The following is a 14,005-nucleotide window of genomic DNA, read 5'->3' as shown; positions in this document are numbered from 1 at the left end:
CGGCAAAAGAGAAAACTAGAGTGGGGGAAAAAGCAAATGCTAAAGCCGTAAACGAGCAAATAATAAAAATTTTATACACAGCCAGAAGAGAAAAAAAAATAATAATAATACGACGCGATGTAGAAATACATGGGTGTGAATAGTCAATGAGGGTCGGAAGTGCGGATGCGGAAGTGGAAGTGGATCGCTGGGATCGCAGGGGATGAGGGGTGTCTGGGTGGCTGATATTCCTGCAAGGTGTCGAATTGCCCTTTGCTGGGGTGACGGCCTCTTCTCGAGTGGTTGCAAATCAAACGGCAACAATGCAATCAAAAAATTTCGGTACCCGGGTGGGTGCAAATTTAGTCATTGTCCCGTGTCCTGGGTCCTGAGTCCGGAATCCTTTGGGACTGCTTCGGCCATAATTTAATTCGGCTGGCCCATTATTTCATTAGTTTAAGGATGGCCCCCCGAAATTGTGCCTGGGCCTTAAGATATGGAAAGAGAAATGGCAGTAATATTGTATAAACTGCAAATGGCAGCTAGACGCATAAATTAGTAAATTTCGATTTTGATTTTGCCAGTTTAATTGTTTGCAAAACCGGACCTTGTTCGGTACCCCGAACAATGGTAATTGTCTTTGGTTAGGCAAACATGTTGTATCTTTGTATCTGCATCTGTTAGATAGGTGTCCGCTCGGCCTTCTGTCGGCTTTTATACATATATTTTGTGTAATTAACATTTATGGACAAAGAATCTACTGTGGTCAGGTCAAACACACACAACTCCGCTTGGATACCCCCGAATATTATCAAAGTGAGTATATCAAAAATCCAATTTCCCTCAGCCCGAAAGTATGCCTTTGTCCGAATGGGATTGTCCGCCAGATATTCGAGTTCAAAAGTTTTTCTGGTCTTGAAGGGCCCATAGAATTATGCAAGCAACTCGCTGGAAACGCACTTGAACTTCTCCTCCGTCCGTCCAGTGCAGCACAAATGCATAGAAACAATGAAAATTAAGTTGATGTAAGCAAATGCAAAACTTTGTGCAAATCGCTGGCCACCACACAACAACTCACAACGGCATCGGCAAGAGGTTGTCAGTCAGTCGGTCGAGAGCAGAGACCAAATGGGGAACTGATTCTGGCCCACCGAGATGGAGTCGCCAAGCATCGGATTAAACAAGTCAGTACGATAAGAGATCAAAATTCCTGTACAAAATCACAGTGAACTTGTTAATTAGTAATATGTTAAAATCAAATAAAATATGTTATGAAACGATGATCGATTTAATTTTATATGGTATCAATTTTGACTTTATATGCGGGCACTGAGAGTTTATACTTCTTGCTCCCACTCACGTAATTTAAGACGCAACATTGCTTTTTCGTCTCCTTTTCGAAGTCAGAGAATCTCCGAGAGAGAGATTTCGGAAACAACGAAACGCAATACCAGAAATTTACCATGCGCATATCGATCTGACCGCGATGTGTTTATTTTCGTGTCCATAATTTAATGATGATTTCTTACATTTTTTGTAAGTATTCTTTTGAAATTATAATTCTTTTTCCATTTTAAAAGAATAATTCTAATGGTTTGTTTTTTAGAGACCATTATATCAAACCAGTTTTTTTATTTTCTTGAAATTATTTTATTTTCAATATAGGCTAAACAAGATTTTGTTTTGGGTTGTATTTTGAAATTGCAATTAATCAAACGCTTTAAGGAACTTAAACTCGTAGACGTGACAGGATTAATAGATTCGTTCGAAAACAATAGACCCCTGAACATCTCTAGATTCTAGACCACTCATACCTTGCAATAAAAAGGTTGACAACGAAATCCATCTGTTTAATGGTTTCGGGCCAACCCACTGTCCGGACCCACCCACATTTCCTTGATATGTGCCTTTCCCCACGTGTCCACATGTATGCCTGTCTAATCCCCGAGATTACAAAAGCCTTGCCGAGCGACCCAACCGCAGGATGGGGCAAAACTATTACGCTTGATAAATTCGAGATTAAAGTGCATTTGCAGACGGGTCAGGATCTGTTGGCCGGGCCATACAATTTATGGCCGTACATTTGCAGGAGCAGGATTTCTTTCGTTTTCTTTGGCCGGATACTTTGGCGAGCCGGCAGTCCTTTTAATTATCACACGTAATGACAGCGCCAAATGCAATTGCTAATTAATTGCCCTGGGCCCACTCTTGTACGATGATGTGGGGTTGGAATTTATGGCTTATACATTTGTTTGGCCCGACATTATTATTCCAACATGTGCGGTTATGGGGAGATCTAGATCCATCTAATGCAATTTCCCCTTCCCGAGGAAGTGGTTGATTCGGGGGCGTTGCTTGACAAATGGGAAAATACTTCATTAGTGCACCACCAACGGGCTTAGGGGAGGAAAAACAATGCAGGCCCAGAAATACCAATAAGAAAAGTCCCCAAAAAAGCGGCGAATACAACGCAATTTATTTTCATAGCCAACTTGAACTTGAGACGCGCTGAACTTCGTATTCGTTTTTCGAAGGGGCTAATGACGATAATCGCTGGTGGCTGTCAAAATTGCCGCAGAATATAATTGCCGACTGGCCATAGAGAAGCGCTCGGCGTCCCATGATTAACGATGAGAGCATTATGAAAAAGCCCAAAACAAAACACAGAACGGAGAACAAAAAGCAGCAGCTCGATACAATGGAATCTCCAAGATACAACGGAAGCTACATCGAAACAATCACAAAAGATTCTAGCCATCCGATTAGGTCCAATTACTGGAACAGGGGTACGGGGTTTGATCTACGCATAACGCTCAGATGCAACAGGCCCCACCCACAAGTGCATTCGAAGCAGCAGCAACAACTCACTTCGGCTCAGTCAAGATCTTATCCGCAAAGCTCTAACAAGCCGTCAACAACAGAAGCACACTGAGAGAAAATATCAGAAAACTAGGATGAAATCACAGGAGTAGGATGAAATATTTGTTAAGAAGCGTGTACCAAAAAAAAACGGAGTTTAACCTAATAACTTAGGCATTAAACCCCTTCAAGGTATTTCTTTTTATTTATTTTTATTTTACTTTTGATTGTCTTAGCTGATGTTTATTCTAATAGCAAATGCTTATAAATCGATGAAGATCATTAAATTAAAATCACTTTAAAATTTATCAAGTAATAATTTCAACTATTTTTTTAGTTTTCGAACTTAGTCAATCAATATTAAAAATCGATTAAATTCAAATTTGATTGAAATTTCTGTACACATTTTTTTACTGTGCCGAAACATCAACAGTAACTAAAACTTAAGTAGATTTAAAAACAAAAGCAACTTTTTTCTGCTCTCCAGCTTCGCCAGTTAATTTTAATGAATCTCCGTAGATATTTGAAATCAGCTTGGTTGTTTTGCCTCGCTTAGTTGTTAGTCGGCGGTTTTCAAGTGCGCACACGAGACGCGCTCCATTCTCGAGATCTGTTTTCGAGAAACTCCTAAGGAAATACCCATTAGAACACTCGATTCTCCACGGCAAGATGCTGTCAACAACGAGCTCTTTTAACGCCCACCTATTGTTATTATTTTTGGGTGGCCTGCTGCTAACTCATCACTGTGTCCAAGGTTGTTCAGAGTAATTGGTCAATAATCAATCACGCGGCGGGTGAAAGAAGTCCGTCCATGAGTCAGCTCGAATTTTCGGGAATAGATATGGTTTCGTGTCACTCAATTCGAGGGAAATTCCAGTGGTTGGGGAACTACGAACGCAAACAATCTAATCAGATCGCCGGAGATGAGTTTGTAGGCAAAGCAATTAGGCTAACGAGTACCTACTCAAATTTATTTTGACAATGCAAAAATCCTAAAGCTATTCTATACATTAGATAAATAAATAATTTATATTTGAGAAAAACATTTTTTAATTGTAAATATTTTTTTCTTCAAATTTTTAATTATTTTTGAAATCTCTTATCCCATGCGCGGATCTACGGAGAGGATTTAGGTTGAAAAATCCCCACCACTCGAGTTAAAAGTGAAGTGAAATGTGATCTGGAATTTTGATACAAGTTTTCGATTTACATTTAATTTTGTAATACAATTTTAATCGAATTCAAATAACAATTTGTTTACTTTGCGAAAAGCATTCTTATTTAATTTAAAACTTATTTCTAAAAATCATATTCCCCCCAAAATTACACAAATCTCTGATGGGATTACCGCAGAATTGACTGAACAATCCATAGTAATTGAAAGCACTCGATGCTCAGCCGGGCAAAGTCCTTGGGCCATCGAGGACTCGCACCCCTGACTAGCTGACCCTTTTGCCCCCCATTCGGTAGTCTAATTGGTGCTTGCCCAGCGAAATCCGATTCTGATTGCGACTAATCCCATAATTGTGGCTGTGGCCGCGCATATTCAAGTGCAACCTCAAGTCGGCCAGCAGCAGCTCAAGTTCCAGATTAGTTCAGTCGGTTGGATCGTGGTGCATATCCATAAATAAGTCAGCGTGTGCTAATTGCATCACTTATATGCGCCGGACCCGCAGCACGCTCCAATTCCTCCGATTAAAGTCCGTGCTGGAGAGAAGGTGTTTGCATAACTTTAATTAAATTTCTGGTAAATCTAATTTCCATGCTAAACCGAAAACAAACAACGACGATGATGATGATGGCGCTGGCAACCAGGTCAGGCGAATAAAGTGTCCTCCAAGTTGGATTTCGATGAGGGCGACGGCAGCAACAATCAGACGGGCTTACCGGGGCAGCCGGGCCAAGTGGGCGGCGGGATTGGAAACGGGAGCTACGACCCAGGAACGGGACGAGGCTTGGGTGGAGGAGGTGGAGGTTCCGGTGGCTCTGGAGGAGGCAGCGGAAGCAGCAGCGGCGGCGGTGGAACATCCAGCGGTGGAAATCGACCCAAGATCCACGGCGTTCGGGTCACCGTAGATACGGGAGATGGACAGCAGCAAACGAAAGGTAATTAAATTCCCTCACACCCCAGCTGCGAAATGCAAAACACGATACGAAAAAACTAACGAATTCGATTCCCTTCGGCGCCCCAAAATGAACCAAAACAAATACAGAGTCCAAGGAGAGCGTGGAAATTACGGATTTGGGCAAGCACAAGAAGCGTGTGGGCATCCACACGGACATCACGTTCGAAATAACCTCGGATTCGGATGGGAATGAAACCAGCTCCGCTCAGCAGCAGGGCGACAAGGGTGAGTCCCCTTTCGAATTCACTTTCCCTTCTGCGCCAATTTAAATAAGAGGTCACAGAATTAGCAATTTAATTTGGTGACATGAAAGAGTAATCTTAATTTAAAGGTAAAATTAAAAGTCTACTAATTACTAAAACAAATAAGAATATTAAATATTTATACAACATTTGTTGAAAGCCAATCAGAAATAATCATTTATGTTAAACTAATATGAAGTATATAAAAATAATCTGATTTCATATCATATCATACTTATCTTACGTTTTCATTTCGTTTACCTAAATCCCCCAACAGAGGACGCCAGTGTGCCCATCTACAAGGGTCGTGGTGGCAGCGAGCCAAAGCACAAGACCCGCAAACCATATGATCCAAAATCCCAGTGGAATCCCAACTTCTCCGGCGAACAGCGCGGCTACCAGGGCAGCAATCGTGGTGGCTACCAGGGATCCAATCGCCGTGACTACTATCCGCAGTACTATCCCGAGAACGTCTACACCGGCGGAGGTTCCGATGCCGGCAGCATCTACAGGAACGGGGAGACCTGGACGCACTACGTGCCCGTTTGGACCACGGAGCGGGCGCCCCAGGAACAGGGACAGATTTACCGGAGACCCAGCTGGAAGCCCTGCTACTGCATGTCATCCGCGGACTTTAGACGGCGTCGGGATAGCAAAGCCGGCAGAGATCCGGTGGATCAGCACAAGGGTGTGATCAACAGTGGGGTAGTCCAGGTGGTAGATGGCAAGCTGGAGAGACCCTTCTCCTGAGGAAAAGCTATCCTAACAATTCAATTCTTACCAATAAAACTGTCGTTTTAGTTTTTAACTTGACATCATTGCTTTTAATCACAATTAATTTTACTTTCATACTATTTTACATAAAACACTCGGAGTTGAATAGCCGACTCCCTAAGAACACGAAAGGTTTCTAGTTTTGGATGCTGCTCGCTGTCGTCGCACCTTACGAGTGAACACTGTGGGTGCCGAACTTGCCGTTGTCGTCGACGGAGGCGGTGGCCGCATGGTAGCCGTACTGCTTGCCGTTGATGTTAACGTTCTCCCTCTCGCCGGTGGCCAGATCCTTGTAGTTGTTCACATGACCATTGGAATCGTACTAAGAAGAGAAAGAGGGGTTGTTATTCCTTGGGTTCAGAAATACGAATGGGAAAAAGTGTCCGATTTTAAAAAAGCTACAAACAAAAAAACACAACGGGATCAAATCGATATGCACATGGTAAATTGCTGGTACTTATACGCATATCGTTTTTATCATGCAATACCGATTTCTCTCTCTCTCGGAGATTCTCTCTTGTTTAATTTTGAAAAGTTTTCCAATTTTGAAAACGTTTTAAAACATATATTTCGAAGTACACCAAAAAAAACGATATGATACGTAGATCGATTTTACATTATGTGATATCAGTTTAAACTTGATAGGGGGCCAGGTAAATTTGATATGGTCGAAAATAGTAAATCATGTAAAAACGATATGGTAATTTACATGTACAGATCGATTTTACGGCGACATGCTTTTTTTTAGTGTGTAGCAATAGTTCGTATGTTCGGTGATAGCACCCTTCTTTTTATTAAAAACATTAAAGAAGACTCACCGAGTTCTGGGAAGACCACTTGGACTGCTTCTCCCACTCCTTGGTCTGGAAGCCACTGCCGGAGTTACCGGCTCCCGCTCCGAATCCGGCTCCAAAGTTGCCGCTAGTCTGCGCTGCGTTGAGTCCGAGTCCAAAGTTCTGCTGTCCGTTCAACAGGGAGCCACTGAGCAGGGACTGCTGTCCGCCGACCTGTCCGCTCAACAGAGATCCTTGGCTGCCGCCCAAGAGGGAACCACTGAGCAGAGAGCCACTGCTTCCGGAGTTCAGGGCACTGGCGGAGTTCAGGGAACTGGCGGAGTTCAGGGAGCTGGCGGAGTTGAAGCCGAACTGCGAGCCGGAGTTGAAGGCGCTGTTGTAGCCGGAGTTGAAGCCAGTCTGTGCTGCTCCATTGTAGCCGGTTCCAGCCTGCACCACGTTGGCCGAGGATCCCTGGGAGGCGGCCTGCTGGCGGGCAGTCTGGTGGGTCTGGCTAAGCAGCTGGCCCAGTTGACCCGACTGGAAGCCCGAGGAGATGCCAGAGTTAAGAGCCGAGTTCTGGCCGAAAGAGCTGCCGAACTGGGTGTTGAAGGCGGCATTGCTGCCGAAGGTGGAGGCTGCATTGCTGCCAAAGGTGGAGGCGGCATTGGATCCATAGGTCAAACGGCTGCTGGCGGCTGGCTGCACCAACTGGGGAGCGCTGGAGGTGGTGGTGACCTTCCTCTGGTAGTAGTGGGCGGTCTGGACCGGAGACTGCACCACATGCGTCTGGGTGGGCTGCTCGACAATGCGCTCCTCGTGATGCACAAAGCGCTGGGAGCCGCCGGGAATGGTGTAGGTCACCTGCTGGGGTGTGGACACAACCTTCTCGTGGCTGTAGTACTCGGCAACGGGTGAGGTCTGAACGGTGTTGACGCCACCGAAGTCCACCTTGTTGCCGGCATTGGCGTTGTCAGCGAACTCAACGTTGCTGCCCACCTGGTGGGCGGCGGTGCTGCCGAAGTTGGCGGCGGAGCTGGTCTGGAAGGCGGCGTTGCTGGAGAAGGAGCTGCCGAAAGAGGCGGCATTCTGGGCACCAAAGGAGGCGGCGTTCTGGGCACCAAAGGAGGCAGCGTTCTGGGCGCCGAAAGATCCAGCGTTCTGGGCTCCAAAGCCAGAGCCAAAAGAGCTGTCGAAGGAAGAACCACTTCCCAAACCTACACCACCGCCAAGGGTTCCGGTAACACCACCCAGGCTCTCAACCGCTTGACCTCCTGAACTGGCACCTTCGGCGGACTCGGTCGCACCCACAGAGTCGTAGGAGCTCTCCAGCTTGCCCAGGTTGGCGGAGCCATCGACCTGGCCAGCGACTCCTCCGTAGCCACCACCGAAGCTGCCTCCAATGCTACCTCCATAGCCGGCGTTCTTGCGGGCCTGATCAATCGCCTGCTGGTGGGCGCTGTAGTGGCTGAAGATTTGAGCAAATAACTTGGTTAACTAACTGTATTCAAAAGATACACTGGTACTCAAAACGATATTTAAAATCAAACAATTTTAGGTAAATCGGTATGGTGAAATAATCGAAAATATCGATAATTTTAGAGCTCTTGAAAAAACAGCCAAAATAAAGTTAGTGAAAATAAAATAAATTGGTTCGTTGTCTTTCTAATATTGTTGATATTTAAATTTGTTTTGCCCAGTCTTTTACTAAATACTTTCTAATTCTATCGAACTAATTTTGATTTAATTTTTCAAGTGCCATGCAAGCCAATGGGGAAATTTCAATTTTTTTGAAACAAAAAAGAAAGATCTTTGTCATTTGCCACAAGGCACTTACCGAGAGTGAAAATCTTCGCGTTTAGATCTACTAAATATTGAATTTGAGGAATTGAAAACAGACCATAAGATTAGATCATGAAACATAAATTCTGAGGCCAACTTACCTTCCCTGGAAATCTGTAAAGATAAAGAAAGAAAGATTTGTTAAAATCTGTTGTAAAATAAATTCTTAAAATATCCCCAATACTTATACTATATCCTTTCTATTCTACTTTATAGGCCACATTTTGCCATACTAATGCACCTTTTGGATTTGAAATACATTAATCTTTTAATGGTGTATGTACACAAGCTTACTCGCTTTAAATTGTATATTTTTTATGGAATATAATCTACCCTGAAAAATATTTACAATCTCTTATCGGCACACGCGTCGCATTCTCAGAAAATTACACAACTTTCCCATAATATTGTGTAAATATTTCATTGAGGAAAAACCCGAGAGCTGCTGACGACACGCAGCCGATAGGAAGCCTCAAAAAACTTGAACCTTATCAACAGGATCTAGGCAGCACTGTTCACATCCTGTTTGTAATTTTCAGGAGTATTTGATTTTACAAGTTTCACTACCTGCACAGACCACGCCCAGGCAAAGGGCCAAAATCAGCAGCTTGTTCATTTTGGTAATTTGTTTTACTTTAGTCCGGAAAACACGTTCGACACTCGCGATTAAAATTGTACTAATGCAATCGAGCGCACGGAGCCCCGCTTTAAAGGCTCAGACATCGTCGGTGATAAGGCCTACATACATACCTACAACTCAGACTTGAATCAGTTCAAGATTTTGACCTAGAGAGAATGGTACTGATAGTACACGTCAAATTGGAGCTCGCAATTGGTGCAGAAAGCCGAGTGATGAAAGTTACTTGCGACATCATCGCCCTGTATAGAATATTTTTTAATTCATTTTTTATGATCGCCCCAGCCTTGCTCAAGAAATGCCTGGTATTTTGTTGCCATGAACGAGTGTCAGCATTATCACTTTTGCGATTACATATATATATAAATAGGCTCATAGGTGGAAGACAATGGTAATGAGCTCACTTTGAACTTAGAATACGTTGTGACCAAGGTGAAGGAATATATAGAAAACCTTGAGTTCTAATTCGTATTCAGGAAGTGCTAATTTCGTTTTCCGACGTACTTGAATATCAAGCCAGTTCTGAAAAGAGTCTTGTCATGATTGCTATCAATATTGCGCCTTGCGATTTTTATAAAAACCCAAAGGAATCACATAAATAATTTGATAAAATATTATAAAGAAACATACTATTTTAATGATATTAATTATGTAGACAAACTGGTAAAGTATATTAAAAAGAAACAAAATTTCAGATCTCGACTCCGGTTTCACTCAGCCTCAAATAAAGAATACGATCTTGGAATGTCGCAATTTTATATTGAATCAAATATGATAAGATAGATCATTTCCTGTCACCTTTGATACGCTCATCCGTCCAAGAAAAAAAGAAAACATTGAATCAAAATAAATGAAAATAATCTTTTAAAATGTTATACATAATTCAAACACTGATTAAGAATAGTCGATTTATTTATACTTGTACCTAATCAAATACAATAATTGTTTGCCACATAAGCAACGTCAAAATCAAGGTCAATGTACAATTTTTGCATATTTGTTTGTCTATGCGAGTAAATGAGAATGAGAGAGTAAAACTTTCTAATAAAAGAAAGCTTTTTATTATAAATCCAATAGAAATCTCTGAAAAGCCCCACCAATATGAAAGTTCGAGGTTATACAATAAAATACACGTATATTTATATTTTTGTATACTTATTAAATGGGATCGGTAAGCTTTCTCAGACCGTAGTAGATGTTAGCCTATCCACCAAAAAGGTGTCGGAAAGAGGGTCTTCTCGCATTTTAGTGCACTAAGAATGCACTGAGTACGTGGTGACTTTTCCGTTGTCGTTCACTGTGGTCTGAGCTCCACGTCGGCTGGTTCCATCTCCGTTGCTATGGCTGAAGGACGACACCGAGACACCCTTGTAGCCACCACCGCCGCCACCACTTCCTCCTCCGGAGCTGCTGGAACTGGAGAACGATGAGCCACCGCCTCCGCTTCCGCCTCCAAAACGATTCACAATGTTGGGAGAAGCCTGTAGATAGAAATAATTCAATAAACAATTTCAAATAATAATTATAATTAAAAAAAAAAAAACCGAACGAACCAATTCAATAACAATCCGTTTCCACTTCTATTTTGGAACTTTTTCAGATCAAATGGAGATTTTATGGATGGATTTTAACGTTTTAAAATATATTTATTTGGGATTGGTACAATTTGCACATTATTAAAGTCGAAAATCATCAAGTAGAATTTGAGAAATTCGCAAAAATTGAAAAAAATTCCAAAATGATTAAGAATGGTCGTGAAAAAAATAAACTATTTAATTTAAAATTGTTATTCATATTCTTTTTAAAAAGTTCAAGTTTCTTTTAGTTTGTAAATTTTTAGATTTTTAAATATCGTTGTAAAAGTTTTGTTGATAGCATGTTCAAATTATTAACATTTGATAGTACAGATTTGTGTAATTCCTTAGTAGTTTGGAAAAATGTTTTATAATTTAATTTTAATTATGTAGGTCCCTTACCGGATTAGCTGGGTTAATAAAGGCCGTCTGGCGGTAGCCGTTGGGTCCGATAGATCCCGAGGCAGAGGCATAGCTGGGTGCATAACGGTGCGAGTTGTAAGATCCTGATCCAGAGCCTGATCCTGATGCATAAGCTGATCCTGATCCTGAGCTCGAACCTCCTCTATAACGATTCTGACGCACTAGATTGTCATGATAGGCCTGCTGGGCGGCGATTTGCTGCTGGATGCGGCTGCAATGGATAACATATTAAAATATGGCAGATAAAAGACCCCTATATTAGTATTCGGATTAGTTAAATACTAGCTAGTGGTAATTACATATCGTTGTCGTCGACTAGAGAAGCATCCGCAGATGCATAAGCATTGCCAGCCGTGGCCAATCCCGTTATAGCTCTACAAGAATAGATAGAATCAAGCGATAAATCCATAACCATAACCCTGATGAGTACCCAATACCCCAAGCCAATATAACCCGCTAAAAAGATCTATGCTCACTGTTGGTTGGCGTAATTCTGAGCCAGAATGTGGTTCGTCAGCTGCTGATGGAACAGATACGGATCGATGATGCCAAAGTTGGGCGAGCTGCCACCATAGTCATCGTAGTCGTAGTAACCACCACCGCCTCCACCACCAGTACCCACATAGCTGCTGTGTCCAACGCCTCCACCGCCGCTGTTGTAGGATCCCGTGTAGCCACCGGCTCCTCCTCCGCTACTGGCATATCCGCCTGCGTATCCTCCTGCGTAGGCACGACGTCTTCGGGTGGGTCCTGGATTAGCTGGAATAGAACAACCATCTATAAGTTATTGAGCTTTATAAAAACATAGCTATACAATATAATATGTGATCTGGTAGTTATTATAAATAAGGAACCAAGATTATCGTTCCAAAATTGGTATCCTCTGCGTTTCTGTTCTCCCATAGATTAATCTTTAACCAAACTGTATATATTTTTAAGAAATATTACTTATACATTGTTCTTAAAAACCCATATATCCGTATAATTTTTTAAGAGCTTAAAAGCTTAATGAGTCGAATCTTAAGTTTTATAATTCAGGAAATGGCATATTTATGGGTTTACTTACCCCCCGATGATTCTTCATTCAGAGCACTCATCACCACACAAATAAGCAGAAATTTCCACATCTTATTTAACTGGCATCTGCAAAATGGTTGTATGCTTTAAGCTGGGGGTGTACAAAAAATAAAACAAAGGAGTTATTAAGAACTGGTTCGAATAATGTTGTAAATAGAACTTGTTTGCGACTAGCGATGCATATTTTAGGCCCTATTAATTTAGTGTGTGTGTAAGACTAAAGCGGAAATGGTATACCCATATCCATAGCCTATAGATGGCAAGATGAGTTCGTCTTATGTAAGATCGGACCTGAAGTTTGCTCAGTAGCATCTGCTAATGACTGGGACCTGCTGGCTCATTGTTCCCCGATACCGATACTTTCACACCCATTGTCATTAGCCGCCCCAGGGCAGAATCCATAAATCCGCTTGCATAAGCCGGTAATCTGTGCGGGAAGCAGGGGATAATGGGATGCACTGGCAGTAATCGATTCTTGGATGCCTAACCGAGGGTCATTGGCTTCACTGCATCCCCCGCTTAACCAGCCACGAAGTCTACACCCCATAGTCGGCAATTACAAGCGTTTCATATTTATTTCCCTGGCCCAGCCCACAACTAATTGCCCTTACACGATTTTTCAATAATGAATTGGCGAAAAGAAATCACGGGGCCCGGTTAGAGGGAGGAGGGCCTGGCCAACCGTAGCGAAAACAGAAAACCCCAAAATGTAAATTAATGGATCTCCATATGACTCTGTATATTATTGACTCAATTCGCTTGTTCGGCTGCCAAAAGACAAAAAGAGACGAACGAACCGGTTCTCACTAATTTGTTCGGCGTTTAGAAATTGATATTGAATGTTTTGTTTCATTATTTTATTTTGTTTTTCCCTTCTGCCTGTCATCCGAATATTTTTGGTGCGCCATTTATATTCCAATCTGATTTTTTTTGTTGTTTTTTACAGAAGTTTATCAAGTTGCCATTAGAGCGGGGATTTTTGTATTCAACAATTGAGGTGTTCTAATTGAATGACTTTGAGGCTGAGCAACCGGTCTGAAGATGATAAATAATTTCCTTTTTTCTCTTGGGTACATAAAATATTAATAATTAACAACTTTTTGCACGGCTCTGTTGAAACAAAGGAACTCGACTGAGGAGCACTCCCGATGAACGAACGTTTTTTGTTATTTTGCCCCTGACTTTGATGATCACCGAATCGATTCAAAGCGAGCTCTTATACAACATCATTATAATATTGCTGATAAGAGCGACTAACATTGATCACTTAGTACCACACACCACATACACTTTTCAATACGGAACCAAAACTGCGCAACAAATTGGCAAAACTATCAATGTTATATTGCCAAGATCGCCGGGAGAGGAGATCTTTTCTATATTTTCTATATAGATAGAGAATCCCGAAGAGTGCTCAGCTCGTAAGAAGAGATACAGAAACACTGCGAGCACGACTCACTTGATTTGTTTATGATTCGGTTCTTGACCAGTTTTCGTTTTTCGGTCTCGCACGCTCCGATCTTCTTCACTGGGCGACAACTGGGCAACGTCTGAGTCGGAACAGGTGGGTCCAGGTCCTCTTATAAACGATCCGACACCTGTGGATTGGCCCGTAGCGATGACGACGCCGCGATGACACCGACTAGAGAGTCGCAACGCTTACCGAATCACTCGCCTCGGGGATTCATTGTAGGGGAGG

The 14,005-nt window shown here is 42.4% G+C and overlaps 3 protein-coding genes across 6 annotated transcripts; 1 reads left to right on the top strand and 2 right to left on the bottom strand.

Annotated features, from left to right (window-relative positions):
- The first annotated feature begins 3,408 nt into the window (after positions 1-3,408).
- LOC108059430 (uncharacterized) lies at positions 3,409-5,971 on the top strand. The gene is made up of 4 exons (XM_017144753.3): positions 3,409-3,592; positions 4,654-4,944; positions 5,052-5,189; positions 5,484-5,971. Exons 1-4 carry the CDS (start codon positions 3,508-3,510, stop codon positions 5,954-5,956), a joined length of 987 nt encoding a protein of 328 aa, XP_017000242.2. The 5' UTR covers positions 3,409-3,507; the 3' UTR covers positions 5,957-5,971.
- Positions 5,972-6,001: 30 nt separating this feature from the next.
- fon (fondue) lies at positions 6,002-9,301 on the bottom strand. Of its 3 annotated transcripts, none has more exons than XM_017144455.3 (5): positions 9,163-9,301; positions 8,697-8,709; positions 8,591-8,620; positions 6,799-8,221; positions 6,002-6,302 (listed from the first exon to the last, which is right to left on the bottom strand). In XM_017144455.3, exons 1-5 carry the CDS (start codon positions 9,209-9,211, stop codon positions 6,150-6,152), a joined length of 1,668 nt encoding a protein of 555 aa, XP_016999944.2. In that variant the 5' UTR covers positions 9,212-9,301; the 3' UTR covers positions 6,002-6,149. The 3 variants fall into 3 exon arrangements, with proteins under 3 accessions (XP_016999944.2, XP_017000031.2, XP_017000108.2); XM_017144542.3 differs by having other exon boundaries at positions 8,591-8,617; XM_017144619.3 differs by lacking the exon at positions 8,591-8,620.
- A 1,046-nt stretch (positions 9,302-10,347) lies between these two features.
- On the bottom strand, positions 10,348-13,923 carry LOC108059791 (uncharacterized). 2 transcript variants are annotated; one of them, XM_017145261.3, is made up of 6 exons: positions 13,766-13,923; positions 12,296-12,397; positions 11,706-11,988; positions 11,529-11,603; positions 11,209-11,440; positions 10,348-10,713 (listed from the first exon to the last, which is right to left on the bottom strand). In XM_017145261.3, the coding sequence occupies exons 2-6, from the start codon at positions 12,354-12,356 to the stop codon at positions 10,486-10,488; spliced, it is 879 nt and encodes a 292-aa protein (XP_017000750.2). In that variant the 5' UTR covers positions 12,357-12,397; positions 13,766-13,923; the 3' UTR covers positions 10,348-10,485. The 2 variants fall into 2 exon arrangements, with proteins under 2 accessions (XP_017000750.2, XP_017001076.2); XM_017145587.3 differs by lacking the exon at positions 11,529-11,603.
- Positions 13,924-14,005: the final 82 nt, after the last annotated feature.

This window comes from Drosophila takahashii, chromosome 2L (assembly GCF_030179915.1).
Source record: "Drosophila takahashii strain IR98-3 E-12201 chromosome 2L, DtakHiC1v2, whole genome shotgun sequence".
NCBI lineage: Eukaryota > Metazoa > Arthropoda > Insecta > Diptera > Drosophilidae > Drosophila > Drosophila takahashii.
Note: the sequence above shows the minus strand (reverse complement) of the source record. Positions and strands in the feature narration are given on the sequence as shown.